Genomic DNA, 16,433 nt, shown 5'->3' on the forward strand with positions numbered 1-16,433 from the left:
GGAAGGAAGGAAGGAAGGAAGAAGAGAAGAAGGAAAGAAGGAAAGGTAGGAAAATCTGTCTATAAGTCTTTTAAGATCTCTAAGTATAATGAGACAAGTGGGGCCAAGGCACTATTTCTTGCCAAAGTAAGCATGGAACTACAATTCTTGTCATTCTTCATAAACATTGGCAGTTGGAACAAAATGATTACACAACCATTATCCACGATGACACACCTGAGCCCTGCCCAAGACCCACTGAACCTGAGTCACAAAATGATCATAACCTACAGGACTTACTCAAAGCAGTATTTATTCATATCTTGTGAAACCAATTAGTAAGAATATTTTTCTTGGTGGAGAGTCATTCCTGTATGGCTCTAATCCTATAATTAGAGGTGACATGTGACTGGCTAGGTCCTCCCTCAATCTCTCCCCTCTTCACCATTCTCCAAGCAGAATATAAAAGACTTGGACTTGAATTCTTGCTCCACCAGTTATTATGTGGCATGTGACCTTGGGCCCAAACCTCAAATCGTCAGTCACAATCTCATCACCCAGGTAAAGGCGTGTCCCTGAACACTATCTATATCTCATCAAATGACAGCCAACTGTGTCCTTGACATATTGCAAGTCACAACATTCTCCAAAGCTTTTTGTAAACATTTGACTTAATGGGAAAAAAATTAAGTTACCAAAGTAAAGAAGGAAGTTGACTGCTGTAGCTGAAACTTCTTGCTCATAGAGAAATTGCCCCTCCTTAAAACCTGTTACACTAAGTCTCTTTCCAAGAAGTTCCTACTCTGCAACCTGTGTAGCCATGTGCCAACACAGGTTTACTTTCCTATCAGACAAGTTGGGGATTTTCCTCTAGTAGAAAACATTTGCACCAGATCCCAAAACTTAGTTCTGTGACAAGTTGAGAAATGTACATGGGGGTGGAGGAAATGGCTCAGTGGGGAAATGTGTGTTCCACCAAACCGGATGATCTGAGTTCAATCAACCAGACGTACAAGGTGAAATGACAGAAGTGACTCTCAAGCATGGTGGTGGTGGTGGTGGTGGTAGTGGTAGTGGAAGCAGGTGGCAGCGGCTGTGGCAGTGGTGGTGCACACCTTCTATCCCAGCACTCAGGTGGCAGGAGGCAGAGGACATAGGAAGATGGATCTCTGAATTCAAGGACAGTCTGGTTTATAGAGAGAGCTCTAGGTCAGGGCTATACAGATAACTCTGGGGGAGGGGGGAGTCTAAAACAAACAAACAAAAAGTGGCTCTTACAGGTTGACCTCTGACTACTATACAAGTGACATACTGAGTGTGAGTATGTATGTGTGTGTGTTCATGCACACATACTAACACATAGTAAATAACTAGATAAAAATGTAAGAAATAAATTTGAGAGAAAGAAATATAATCGAAATGAAAGGTCTAGGGGCTAGAGAGGTGCTTCAATGGTTCAGAGCACTTGCTCTTCCAGAGGACCCAGGTTCAAGTCCTAGCACCCATATAGTGGGTTACAACCATATGTAACTCTGGTTTCAGGGGATCAGACAGACTCTTCTGGCTTCCTTGGGCACTGCACACATGTGGTACACATACAAGAATGCAAGCAAAACACACAAACATGTAAAGAAAAATGGGAATAAAGTGGAGGGTCGACTACTAAAATCTAAGAGCACTTACTTAGTGCTCTTTCACCCTCAGCACCACAAAAATCAAAACAAATAAGCTCTACAGGAAGAAGGAAAAGCTCTGAGTAAGGGTTTGGGGGAACCTATGAAGACAGAGCTGTTGAGCTACTATTTATAGGTAGGCTAGAACCATAAGAAACAGATGGGCAAATAGAGTAAGAGGAGGCAATCACCTTAGATGAAAGAAAAGAAATATCTTTTACTACTAATAGATTTTTACTAATAGAAAGGGGAAGAAAGCCTAACAAGACTATTGGTCTCCAATAACTCAAATATGCAAATGCAATGAAGACTAATTAGATTGTGTAGATATCTTTATCTTTGTGTGCTTCCTCTAACAGTTTCTACACACTGCACCCTTTCCTGAGAAGGTAAGCAATTAATTTTGAGTCATCATTACAACATCGAACAGTGACACAGGAACAACTCCTGGGAATCACTGAAACACTTATTCAGCAAATCCACTATCTGCACTCCCTAGGGAGTGGTTTGCAGCCAAAAGAAACACTACCTTGCTAAACCATTCCCAAGTTTTCCCCAATTACCCAGTTGGCCTTTGAAGCATGATTTCTTAGTTGTTTCTTAAGGAATACACGATGTTATCCATCATCATTAATTTTTAATTATTTGCCATTTAGACTTCTTTTCTTAGTCATGGTCTCACTATGTAGCTCAAGTGGGCCTACAACAGAATAGCCCAGGGAACACTCAGCAATCTTTCTACCTTAGCTTTCTAAGCACTGAGGTTACAAGTGTGTACCACCAGGACTGGAGAGATGGTTTAGGGGTTCTTCCAGAAGACCCAACTTCAATTCTGTGGCTCCTGTGTCATGCAGCTCCAGGAATTCCTTGTCCTCCAAAGGGATCCACATACAAGTGAAATACACACACATGCATACACAGAAACACACACACACACACACACACACACACACACATTCTAAAACAAAACAAAATAAAAAGGATAAGCTACCACATCTGACATAATTTTTAAACATCTTTTTCCAGAGTAGAATCTTCTGAAATTGAATATACATGTTTTTAGTATGAAGTACCTATCTACGGCCTTATATATCCTAGATAGTGCTCTACAAATGACCAAACATTCCCAGTTTGAAACATACGTTTTGTTTGGTTGGTCTTTTTTGTTGTTTTTTCCAAGACAGGGTTTCTCTTTGTAGCTCTGGCTGTCCTGACATCACTCTGTAGACCAGGCTGGCCTTCAACTCAGAGATCTGCCTGCCTCTGCTTCTCAAGTACAGGGATTAAAAGTGTGTGACACCACTGTTGGGCAGTGGTGGTGTCTTAGATCAATTTCATGTAGCCCAGGCTGACCTAGTGGATGTGAACTTCTCATCCTTCTGCCTATCTACCACATGTGGGGATTCTAGGCATATATATCACCATACCCAGCTTTTGACACTTAATATTGTTCAGGTTACAAACTCCAAAATCATTATAGCATTATGAACTTGATAAATTCTTTCTCTATCAATGTAAAAAAGTGCCTTTAGGTAACAAAGTGTGAAGGGCCAGAAACAACCTCCAGTTTGTAAAAAGACTGCCTGGACTATAAAGGTAGCAGCACTATGAAGACCTCAAATGAAGGCAAGCTCCTCATAGAGCTGGCTAAGAAGGACACCTTTAAAGTTATAAACTATTTTTACTCACGTTCATATAGGGCAAGGCTATACAAACTTGGAAACAATTGTCATGCTTTGCTTGACTTCCCCTATTGCTTTGAGTTAATAGTTATTCATCACTTATGAACTGGAAAGAGAATTTAAAAAGCAGGAAAGTTTTGCCAAGGACTCTAAAGCATCATCTTTTATTAGAATAAATAGAAGATCTGACCTGAAACACTATTGCCAGTATGCTTGTCCCCTTCAACCTGCCTGGCACCTACAGTCATTCGCATGTGAATTTTAAAGATTATTTGTATTACATTTATTTTTTTCGTGGTGTGTGTGCATGCCACAGCACACATATGAAGGTTACAGGACAGCTTGTGAATGTTTCTCTCATTTCACCAAGTAGATCCTGAGGACCAAGATCAGATCATTAAGATTGGCAGCAAGCACCATTATCCATCCACTGAGCCATCGCTACAGCCCTTAGTGTGACAATTCTCAAATATGGCTTCAAAATTCAACCAACATGGCTGATTGTGGTGGCTTGTGCTCATAATTGTAGTACTCATGGGGCTGAGGCAAAATTACTACAAGTTTCAAAACACCCTGTGCTACTGGTGAGTCCTGAACAGCCTGAGCTGTATAGCAAGGTACGGTCTTAAAATAATCAGCTCCTGGAGAGATGGCTTAGCATCTGAAAGCACTAAATGCTCTTCCAAAAGACCTTCATTTGACAACACTCACAGGGTAGCTCACAACTGTCTATAATTCAAATTCCAGGAGATCTGACACCCTCTTTTGGCCTCCTCAGGCAATAGGCACACACATGGCTTATACGTGAAGACAAAACACTCACTCACATAAAATAGACACATTAAAAATAATCCCAGTTATTCAGTCAATGTTTTAGTAAGCTCAGAAAAAGTGATTTTGTAGCTATATTATTGTCACAGATATATTAATCAAATCCAGCCAAGTGAACTTATTTATGATTCAGGATTCCTTTATGAACATTTATATGAATGTAAGACAAAATGAACCCTACCTTTTGCTATCAAAAAAGTTTAAAATGCAGATGTGAAACAAGATTGGGAAACTGGAACCTGGATGGCCACTAAGGAATATTTAAATTGAAAGTGGACTGAAAGTTTCTTAATTACAAAAAAAGACTTCCTATGACCACAACAAAATGCAGTTTTTAGCCAAGTGCTAGTGGAAGAAAACGCACACAGGTGTACGTGCTCATACACACAGGTGTACGTGCTCATACACACAGGTGTACGTGCGCACACTCACCAGATAATACAGGAAGAGTTGGGGGTGTAGCTTAGTGAGAGACTGCCTGCCTACCACACTACCGGCAAAGACATCAATCCCTAAGGATACAAGGTAAATAAATAATTGAAGAAAATTCATGTTTGATAAAGAAATAAAGAGGGAGGTAATTAATCACTAAATATTTACATCAACTTTCCAGGTTAGTCAAATGCCCACTGAAGCATGGGCTTTTAGCAGCTCTCTATTCACTTCAATTACTATAAAATGATCTCACTGAACTGAATGCTAGCTCATTTCAAGAGCAAGTTTCCTAGCTGTGAGCAAGCAGTGGCTCATGCCTGTAATCCCACCACTTGCCTGGATGAGGCAGGAGGATCATGACTTTCAGGCGTCTCTGGATTAAATAGGCAGACCCCCGACTCAAACACAAAACAAAAATGAAAAGGAAGAGCTAAACTTCTTCACTGCAAAACAAGCCAGCAAAGAGATGTTTAAACAGCACCTCTTTATGGTAATTCTTGTCATGCACACTAAATAGAATTGCCCTGTCACATTAAACAGTCGAGCAGAGTGGACAATATCTGATGATAATGGTCAAAGTGTCCGAACTGAAATTAAGCTCTTGAAATAAAGATACGGAAAATTGTAATGTGTCCGTTTCCAATATGTTCCGCCACCCCCTCAGTCTATCCTCTTCAGTTTCTGTGGAAGAGGATGACAATGCATCAGCATGCTAATACTTTATTCGTTCTACCGCTCAAAAGGACGCTATGTTGGGTTACCACAGCCGTGACACAGCTTTCCCTACATCCAAGGACGTCCTGTGCTCAGCTGGCCAAAGGCTCCTAGGGAAGACCTCAGCAGTGTCAATGTGACCACCTGTCCCCTACTGCACCCGGGTTGCTCTGTGTGGATGCTCCAAGAGTACTCACTCTCTTTGGGCAAAGAATCTCCCTATTGGTAAGTGACCTGGCTCCACCATCAAGGCTGAGACTGCTCAACTCTACTCCTGGGGGGAGGGGGGTCCTAGGAAGCCAAGATTCCCCCCTCAGATCGAGACAATCCCAGCATGATAGGTCCCCTTTTCGGCCTCCCTTCCTCGCCCCTGGAGCTAGGGCCCAGGAGAAAGAACAAGAGGCGCGGGCTGAGGACGCAACACCCCGCCTTTCCGTCCTCCAGCTAGTGTCCCAGTTCAGGGGGCTGAGATGTCACCCTGGGCTCACCAAAAAACGTGTCGAGCTGGTACCCTGGTCCACTGCTCCCACCAATGGCCCCAAAACTGCTTTCTTCGCGGCTGCCATGGAAATTAGTCAGCTTCAGAGAGGAGAGCTTTACACGGCTGGTCTCCGGGGTGACTGTGGAGGGCTGCGGAGGGCGGAGCAGGGAGAGCGGAGGGCAAAGCAGCGCGCTTCTGCTGAAGGCTCGCGCGGCTCCTAAGGCAGCCCCCCCTTTACTCGCGCCCGGCCGCGTCGCCCCGCCCCTCAGGCTTAGGCTCCGCCCCGACCTGCATTCCCTGAGGCCTCAGGAGGCGTGGCAAGGGGGGGCGCTGTCTTCCGGGCGGGCCAATGAGTGACTAGAGAAAGAGGCCCCGGAGCAGGCCAGTTAGAGGGTTGTGAGACGTCACGGGGGCGGGGTCAGCGCGGTGGGTCACGTGGTTGGGGACCGGAGGAGCAGCTGTCTTTAGCCAGGCTAAGGCTTAGCAGAGGGCGGAGTCTCATAGAATATTCCCCGCACCCGGCCCTGAGGCTCGCACCGAACCCCGAGACTTAAGCCTGCAGGAGCAACGTGAAGTGCAGAGCCGCCTCTTCCCTCTCTGGTAGGCTGTGCAGAGTGCGACCGGAGTCGCCCAGTGGACAGTCTCCTCCTTTCATCCCGGCTCTTCCCACGCCCCGCGCTCTGAGCCCCTGTAAATAACAATAAGCTCTTCGACCCTCATCAATTCGGGGTGCGACCAGCTGCTGGAGCCAAAACGAACCCCTCACCTTTGTAGGCCAGGCCGAAGGAAAGCGGAAGTTATTTCGGTTTATCATGTAAGGAAAACGTGTCAAACTGTTGTCTCCAAGACCATCAGTTTGACCACGAAGGAAACACCCAGCACCTCCTAGTCCTGAAGGCCCTTGCCTTTTTCGCTCGGCTTCACTGAGTATGCCCTCCCCTATGCGCCATTTCCGCTCTTTATTAACCACTGTGGACTAGGTTGGGAGCGAATTGGGATTATCACTTGACCTTGAATTTACCTTGCCTAGATCCTTTGGAGGCCTGTGTTCTAAAGGCTTTCAAACTTTGGGCTGGATCTGTAGTGAGAAATAGTTTTCAAAACAGCCTGGGGCTGGTGTTTGTGGGCTGCTCATCGCACTTGATTTTTTGTGTATAATAATTATATGCTGTATACTTGTGTATATTTTAAAATATTTTCTAAAAGCACCCTTATCTATGCTATGCATTCTATGTATTTTTTTAGGATAACAGAAAATTTTATTACATAAACATTATACAGGCATTTTAAAGCATATGAACAAAATTATTAGGTAAACAGATAAAATTTCTCTTTGACCTTTAATTTTGACATTGCCTCTGTTATCTCATTTCACACACACAAAAATGTAATGAAAGATTCTTCATATTCTAAAATAGGTGATATTTTCTGTAAGCCTTTAATTTTCATTATATCAATTGTTCAATTTGCTTTGAGTTCTAAATGTCATTTACTAAAATTATAGTGTCATTGTGCGGAGGTGGGAAATAGGAAGGAAAGACAATCATGTCTAAGTTAAATGATGGCTATATGAATTTAGCCGTTGTATTAATAAATAATAGTTGAATTAATGGTGACATACAAGATGGAAGTATCTCTGTTAGGACCCTTTTGTCAAGTACAATTGTTCCATATAAGTTTTTACCAACTTGTTAGAGGGAAGTTTTAAATCACAAGAAATATGGTCTCATCCCAAAAGTAATAAGACATGAAAAATATTTTTTCTCACTAATTAATGGGGTACAGAGCTAAACAAAGAATTCTCAATTGAGGAATACCAAATGGCCAAGACACACCTAAAGAAATGTTCAGTATCCTTAGTCATCAGGGAAATGCAAATCAAAATAATTCTGAGATTCCACCTCATACCAGTCAGAATGGCCAAGATCAAAACTCAGGTGACAGCAGATGCTGGCAAGGATGTGGAGAAAGAGGAACACTCCTCCACTGCTGGTGGGATTGCAAGCTGATACAACCACTCTGGAAATCAGTCTGGCAGTTCCTCAGAAAATTGGACATAGTATTACCTGAGGACCCAGCTATATCACTCCTGGGCATATACCCAGAAAATTTTCCAACATACAACATTCTGTGTATTTCATTCTATAGCATACCAATTTTTTTTAACATCTTGATTGGAAAAAAAAACATTAAATTGAGCTAGGTGATTTTAGTGTAAGTCTATAACCCACTATGGAGGAGGATCAGAAAGGAGTTCAAGGCCATCCTTGGCTACCTTACCACAAAAGAAGGAAGGAAGGAAGGAAGGAAGGAAGGAAGGAAGGAAGGAAGGAAGGAAGGCAGGCAAGCAAGCTCAGACATTGATTTTGTAAGCTACCATGCTTTCTGTCATCTTCAGAATTGATACTGTTCCCAATGTCTTTCCATCCATTTCCCAAATCTCACACTATTTTGCAGTGCCCTACAATTTTCGCTAATTTCCTTTGCTTTATACCACCTCACTAATCCATATTTGTTTATACTTTGTGTGTGTTTATATAGTTTGACTACGCTTGCTATTAAAGCACTATTTCCTGTCCTGGTGTTCCAGATGAGGACTGTTTTATAGAGATGCTGCACTTACTAAGAATTGATAAGCTTTCAGATAAGTCAGTAGTTTTTAATTTCCTGGAGTAGAATAAGAAGCAGACAGTCAGAATAGACAAATATTAAGACACTAGGCCAACTTATCTGTCAAATTTGTGACAGGCATTAATTGAATAAATTATATGGGTAAGGATTCTCTTAGTTCTAGAAGTCACTAAGAACAAAGCCACAGACTTTACTATGTTGGAGCATTAAAAAAAAAAATCCTGACCACATCTGAACTTTAGCACAGTTGTGGCTCAGATTCCAACAGGACAGCAAATTATTTGTTTAGCAGCACAGTAGGGATCAGAATTCAGTTGTTTCAGATGGAATGAAAGTAGAAGCACATGAAAGAGCCTTAAATTCATTTTTACTGTGGTTCTTATAACAGTGTCTATCTCACAGCATCACTGCTGTCACCAAAACAAATGTGAAAAGCTACGATATTATTTTGATGTTCCCAGACTACTCATATCTCAAATGTCCTCTAAAAAAAAAAAAAAAAAACCAACAACAACATAAAAAAAAAACAGAAAAAAAGTCCTAAGTGGAGAAATCTAGTTCAGTCTATCTTAATCCCATACCATAAATACTTACTCTAAACTTTCACACATTTATTGTCTCCCTTTTATCTGGTCAGATTAACATGCCTGAGATTCTAGCACATGGCTATGTAGAGGCAGAATGATCAGGAGGATGAGAAAGAGGGAAACCACAGCTTTGGTCCAGAAATTATGTATAAATGTAAAACTGGATAATAGATACTGTGGCTGTTTTTATATTGTCAAATGAGACAGTATTAAAATGTTGAAAGTAACACTAGAACAGTTGAATCCCAAAGAGGACAAATAATATACATATTTGAGACCAGCCAGTCTCCAGTGTCACATCCAAGACTAGAATTTCATTCTGACATGAAACCTAGTGTCCTTCATAGCAGCCTATTCCTTCCATAGGAATGGAAGCTGGAGGGAATTAGAAAGGAAAATGGGTAAGAGAAATGAGGGGGAAAAAAGCTCTAGGATTCATCCTTGCTCATCCCCCGACCACTAATAAATATGTAAAGGCAAAGCAGGAGAAGAAATCCTTAGTGTCCTGGCTCTGCCAACTAACACTTAATCTCCATGACCTCAAGTAACCTATGGCTTCCTTTTGCTCACTTGCAAAATAGGGAAAATGTCACTTATAGTGACTTGAATGAGTTACTGAGACTTAACTGATGTAATGTCTCTGGAAGCACAGTATGCACACTACAACTAGGCAGGAAAGGCAAAATTCATGTATTTATATTGTCAAATCAGCTTGTACCAAGGAAATCCAGGTGTGAAGGCTAGGAGGGACGTGCTTCATGCAAATAATTTAAGGAGTCTGAGTCATCTAAAGGATACATACACAGGCATTATTTTCCTTTCCTTCCTCCCTCTCTCTGTTCCTTTTTCTTTCACCAGGTCTTAGGTAATCCAGCCCAGCCTCTCCATCTCTATTTTGCCAAGGGGATTTAGGTAGATCTTTCTACCTTCACTTCCTAGTGTTGGGATTACAGGTGTATGCTACCACCTCCAGCCCTTCCTGTCATGATTTCTGACTGGTAGAGTAGGAAGCCAGTGTTAACCCCTGCTAGAGAATCTTCGGTTGCTTCAGTTATTCCTCCTCTGGGTTTTCCTGTTGTTAATTTACTTATGCGGACTTTGTCATAAACAGAAAACTTATTTTTTTCCCTAAAGAATATTCTGGCAACACTCCTTGATCGTCTAATGTTTGCCTAATAACTAGCAGTTATTTGTTGGGTGTGGTGGCTTATACCTATAAGCCCAGCCATAAGGAGACTGAGACAGGAAAAATTAGACAAGAGCCAAAGAATTAGAGGCCAGCCTGGCTATAGCAGGATACCCTGGTTTTTTGTTTGTTTGTTTGCAAACAAACAAAAAAAGCAAAATCAAAAATTTTGTATTTAATTTCCAACCTAATCTATTTGGAAAGCTAACATTTTCTTAATTCTTCCTGTGTTTTAATGATGTATGTGAGTTGATATGGATAATAAGCATGTAAGATTTTCCATCTTGGTATTAGTGTCAGTGTTAGAAATGTTTATTTATTGAAAAGCACAGGCAAATATCATTTTATCAACTTTGAAATGAATTGAGCCAGATCTGTCAAAGGTTTGTGTAAGGTGGCACCAGATGGAGAAACAGATAAGGAATTTAAACATAGTTGATTTTTTAGCCTCTCTGCAACTTAGAGAATCTATTCTTATGTAAGTTAGTAATCTGAATGTGAACTTAGCCATGTGTTGCAATCCTGCAATTCTAGCTATTTGGAAGGCTAAATGAAGAACAGTCATAGGATTAATACCTGCCTAGGCTAAAAAGTGAGTTCAAGGCCAGCTTGGGCAATTCAGTGAGACTCTGTTTCAAAATAAAATGTAAAAAGAGTGGTGGAAATATGTTACAAGATATTTGAACTGTTTCTAATTAAGGTATGGATCAGCGCTTAATACATACCTTTAATTCCTCTGGCTAGAATACAGACATGCTCTTAGTATTCACCTTTAATCCCAAACAATGAAGGTAAAGTTAGTTTGTAGAAAGAACCACCCATGTTTGAAAGTGATGTCTAGTTGAGTAACAGAAAAAGTGATAAATCAGAGAAATATTTGACAGAATAGAATATGCCCAATATTCAAGAGAAGAGAGGGGAAATGGAAGCTACGTAAGGAGGAGACAGACAGTATAGGAATACAGTAGAGTTCATGGAGAGCAGTGCAATAGAGTTGAGAGGGAGAGTAGAGCAGCCCAGAGAGGGAAGAGGCAGTTTTACCTGGGAGAGTTATAGAGAGACAGGCTGCAGAGAGAGAACAAGCTAGACACCAGTGAAGACAGAGCAAGCCAGAGAAAGAGCCAAAGGATCAGAACAGATTGCTAAAGTTAGTTTTCGGGCAAGCAGAGCAATTCAGGAGAGGCTGGTAGAAGCCAAATTAAATCAGTTAGCTCAGAGAGGAGTTTGAGCCAGAACAGTTGAGTTGAAGCAGCCAGCCAGAGCTCAAAACAAGGAAGGGGTGAGCTTATTCAGCAACAAGTCTCAGAGGCCAAAAAACGTTCTATGTCTAGATTAGATTGTAGGGGGCTTTAGCTTCCACGACTTGACCTAGGTTAGCAGACAGCCAATAAACTTCCTAGGTGATAATTACATCAGGTGAATAAAAGTTACTTTTACAGGAATCTAGCTCAGTAGTGAAGCACTTTCCTACCATATGAGGTGGGGAAAGTTGGTTTACTATCCAGTACATAAGAACATGACTACTAATTGTGCATCACTTTAGTGTTTTAATCATAACATAGTGAGACTTTAAAAGTGCCTTAGTAGCATTTTTGTGAACTTGGCACAAAACTCAACATATCTGGGAAGAGGGAATTGTATTTATGAGATTGGCCTGTAGACAAGTCTGAGGGTCATTTTCTTAATGTGGAAGGGTTCAATTCATTGTGTTTGAGGTGATCCCTGGGCTGATGTTCCTCATAATATAAGAAAACATACTGAACAAGCCATGAAGAGTAAGTCAGTTAGTAACACTAGTTCACTGCCTCTGCATAAGCTCCTGCAGGTTTCAGTATGTCTAACTCCCTTTGATGATGGAAGTGATCAATCATACAAACCCTGTGTGATGTGGAAGTGTAAATCATATAAACACTTTTGGATCATGGTGTTTTATCACCATAACAGAAAGCCTAATTTGTGATAAAATTAATAATTTCTGCCTGCACATTTAGAGATCAATAAAGGAAAAGTCTTGTTAATAGTAGTGTGCAACTGGTTTTGGCTAATGCACAAAAGGGAATCAGCCTCAAACAAAATTTTACGAGCTTATATAGACCTTAAACTAATACATTCCACATTTGCTGTCATCCCCAAACCTTCAAGTTCTAGCCCCAGGTTGTTACATTTTGAACAATTTATACAGAGATTCGAAACTGCAAGTCTGATCACTTGTGTAGATGGGAGACTTACACAGCACAGATACTTTTGAATACTTGTTACCCAGGTTCATCTTGCCCACCTGAAGAATTTTGCTTTTCCTCATAAGAGGACAAGGGACTTTAATGGCAGACCAGGATGTAATGATGGTTTTGACCTTGCACTGCCCCCTTGAACTGCCTCTTAGAGGTATGGTCTTTGATATGAGAATGGGCCTAATGGCCAATTTGTGTTGGATCTTGTTAATTAAGGTCACAGTTTCCCATTGTGTGGATAGCTCTCTGAGCTCAGAGCAAAATGAGGACTCCCTTTACCAGTGGGGGTTTCCCCTTTCTGACCTTGTCTGTGGAGCCTGAACCCCTACACTCTCTACCTGAGTGTAGTTGGCAGGTTGAGTAGTCCTTGGCAGATCTACAAGTTCAGTTTCCTCTTTCCCTCTCCGTCCTATAAGAACCTGCCCATCAAGTGGGATGCCTCTCCATGCAAAGGAAGCATTCATAGGACTTTAAACTCTAGCCAAATAAAGTGTATGCATACTAACCCACCCCAATAAAAGTATATTCACAAGCTTACATTACCTCAGAGAGCTGTTTCATTGAAGATCCTCAGAGAAGACCTTTGCCTTAAAAAGCTGTAACACTAAGATCCGAAGAGAAAGTCTTTTCCCCCTACCCTCTCCACCCCAGCACTCACTCCCAGCCAAACCAGGACCCTGTAGGACCCCACCCATTCTGAACTCTGTATCATCTTCCAGCTCAGTGTGAATCAGCTTCTGGACACTTTGAGAGGGAGGAAGCAGAGGATGTGGAATCACAGCTGGCAACTCCAAAACAGAACAACAAATTTGTGTGTCAGAGTTGTCTCCATTTACTGTGGGAACAGAGCCTAATTGGAGATCAATCTTGGTGAGCAGTCAACACACTTTCTCACAACCTTAAACTTCAATTATGGTACAAAATTGTTTTCCCTACAATTTCTAACAGTCCTGCTTAGTGTACTACTTTTCTCCCAGTTATATTGGGGGTCAGCTCTCCTTAATCTAAATTCTACTTTGTGCAACATTTCCTAAGCAAGTTTCTTAGTAAATCCTTTATAGCATCAGTTTTATTATTTCAAGTTTATCCTGACTCAAACTAAGGTAGGCAGTGATTATCAAATTTCTTATAGAAGAACAGCCTAGAGGATGTATTATAAATTCAGATTGCTGCCAGGCAGTGGTGGCACATGCCCCAATACTCAGGAGGCAGAGACAGGCAGATCTCGGTGAGTCAAGGGCAGTCTGGTTTACAGAAAGAGTTCCAGGAAAGCAGGGCTACACAGGCAAAACCTGTCTCAAAAAGAAATCTGGTTGCTTTAACTGGATATGTTTTTCAGTGGTGCTAAGCACTTCCTTAGCATACTTAAAATCCAGGGTTCCATTACCAGCTTCTCAACACACACACACACACACACACACACACACACACACACACACACAGAGAGAGAGAGAGAGAGAGAGAGAGAGAGAGAGAGAGAGAGAGAGAGAGAGAGAGAGAGAGAGACAGAGAGAGAAAGAGACAGAGAGAGAAAGAGACAGAGAGAGAAAGAGACAGAGAGAGAAAGAGACAGAGAGACAGAGGGTGGGGAGGAGAAAGGAAGGAAAGGGAGGGGAGGGGATGGGAGGGGACGGGAGGGGAGGGAGGAGAGGAGAGAGAGCCCCACTACCATGTATCCTAGGTAAAGCCAGAGAATCTGCATTGCTAGAAAGTTTCCTGGTGATACTACTGCCACTATATGAGCCACCCTTTGTGGATACTCTCTGTGAATTGACAAAAGTATAAGATTTTTTTTAAAAAGTCTTTTGGTCTGGGGAGATGGCACAGTGAGTAAAGTCATATGCCATCAATCTTGACCACCTGCATTCAACCTCTGGAGTCCACATCATGGAAGTAGAGAGTAATCTCCTACAAGTTGTCCTCTGATCTCCATGTGCATAGTGCTACCTATCACATGCATACATGAACGAACTAAATTAATTAATAAAAATATTTAAGAGGCTGGGGAGATAGCTTAACATTTGAGAGCACTGACTATTGTTCCATAAGACACCATTTTAGTTCCCAGCACCCACATAGTATCTGTAACCCCAGTTCCAAGAGACCTGAGGCCTCTTCTGGATGACACACCTGTTATCCAGACATACACACAGGCAAAACATCTATACACATAAAATTATTTTTTAAATGTCAGCCCTTTTTATGAGTTAGTACCTCTTTCTCTGCAATGTTAGGTCTCTGCTAAGTATCAAGTAATCCATCATTCTAGTAACACATGCCTTTACTCCCAGTACATGGACAGACTGATGGAGGAGGGTGGTGAGTTCAAGACCAGCCTAGACTGCATATCAAATCCCTGTCCAAAAGGAGAAGGAAGGAAGGAACTACACCATGGTCACAATTGCTGTACTCTTAGTGCTCCAAGAGGTAAAGGTAGGAGGATTAGGAGGTCAAAATTATGCTCACCTATATATTGAATTTGAGGCCAGCCTGGTCTACATGAGACCCTGCCTGACTGAATAAAGCAATAGAAACGAATTAACTAGGATATTTGTTTAAGAATGTCATCTTCTTTTTGAAGGATAACTGATTTTTTTAATTTGAAATAAAATTCCATCACTTCCCCACTTCTTCCCTTCAGCTCCTCCCAACAGCCCTCCAAACTCCTCCCATGTCTATTCCCTCCAACTCTCAAGTTGATAGCGTTTTTCCTTTGACTATTATGGTTACATGAATATGTGTATATACATGTATGTGTATGCACATACACACACACATATACACACACAGAGACACATGCAAACACAACCTCCTGAGTCTGTTTTTGTTAGTGATAGTTATATGGTGTCAAGACTGGCCCCTCTTCATTGGACAACCAACAAGTGGGCAAATCCCTAGTAGAAACAAATTGTTCTTCTAACAGCCATTTGTTGCTTGTAGTTGTTTGCCTAGAAGTGGGAGCCCATGATTTTTTTCCTCTTTCACATTAACATGTCCATTGATAAATTGACATCTCCCTGGTCTTGATTATGCCACAATTTCTAAGAGAGACTATTTCATAGCATCCTTTCTGTGTGTTCTGGCTTTTATAATTTCTCTACCCACTCTTCCAAGATGTCCCGTGAGCCATAGATGCAGGAGCTGGGATGTCAATGTATCCATTGGAGCCAGATTTCCTATGCTTTCTTGACCTTTGTATTGTGTCCATTTTTGTTTTTGATGTTCATCTCCATTTGCTGTAAAGAATAGTTTCTTTGAAGGAGGATAGCTACACTTATCTGTTGGTATAACAGTGTCTTGGTTAAGGGTTTTATTGACTATGGCAATTCTTCCAAAGGAAAGCATGTAATTAAGACTAGCTTACAGTTCAGAAGTTTAGTTCATTATCATCATGGTGGGAAGCCTGGCAGTGCACAGGCAGACTTGGTGCTGAAGAGGTAGCTGAGAGTTCTACGAACTGATCAGCAGGCCGCATGAAAAGAGTGATACTGGGCCTAGCTTGAGCTTCTGAAACCTCAAATCCCACCCCTAGTGACACAGTTCCTCCAACAAGGCCACACTTACTCCAAAATAACCACACCTCCAATAATGCCACTCCTTATAAGTCTAGGGGGGTCATTTTTATTCAAACTGCCACCAACGAATAAGATTTAGAATGTAGTAAGAAATTATGCTGGTCTAACAAAGAGACAGTAGTAGTCTTCCCCGCCTCCACCCCCACAAAGTTCATAACCTTACTAGCCCTGAGAGTTTGGCTAGGTTTCCAATACTAGGCATAATTTATCTCTTGTCAAGTGGGCCTTTGGTTCAATTAGATAGCTTTTGGATGCCATTGACATGTAAATGCCACTTATTGCACCTGTGTCAATATTTTGGCATGTTAGTAGTCATTGTCATGATTTGTAATAGTTGCAGTTAGGTGGGAGTATTTAATTACTCCTCTTCATTAGCATCTTATATAATGCCTTGGCCACTGTTTAATTACTTTGGAGAGATACCATGA

At 41.5% G+C, this 16,433-nt stretch overlaps 1 protein-coding gene across 5 annotated transcripts in view; it reads right to left on the reverse strand.

Moving 5' to 3' along the window:
- Gk (glycerol kinase) overlaps window positions 1–5,989 on the reverse strand; it is a 71,542-nt gene extending 65,553 nt beyond the window's left edge. For all 5 annotated transcript variants that reach the window (XM_028765038.1, XM_028765036.1, XM_028765037.1 and 2 more), the window contains exon 1: window positions 5,803–5,989. In XM_028765038.1, coding sequence (XP_028620871.1) covers window positions 5,803–5,880 — 78 coding nt within the window. In that variant the 5' untranslated portion in view covers window positions 5,881–5,989. The remainder of the gene's footprint in view (window positions 1–5,802) is intronic.
- Window positions 5,990–16,433: the final 10,444 nt, after the last annotated feature.

This window comes from Grammomys surdaster, unplaced genomic scaffold (genome assembly GCF_004785775.1).
Source record: "Grammomys surdaster isolate TR1022 unplaced genomic scaffold, NIH_TR_1.0 148, whole genome shotgun sequence".
Taxonomy (NCBI): Eukaryota; Metazoa; Chordata; class Mammalia; order Rodentia; family Muridae; genus Grammomys; species Grammomys surdaster.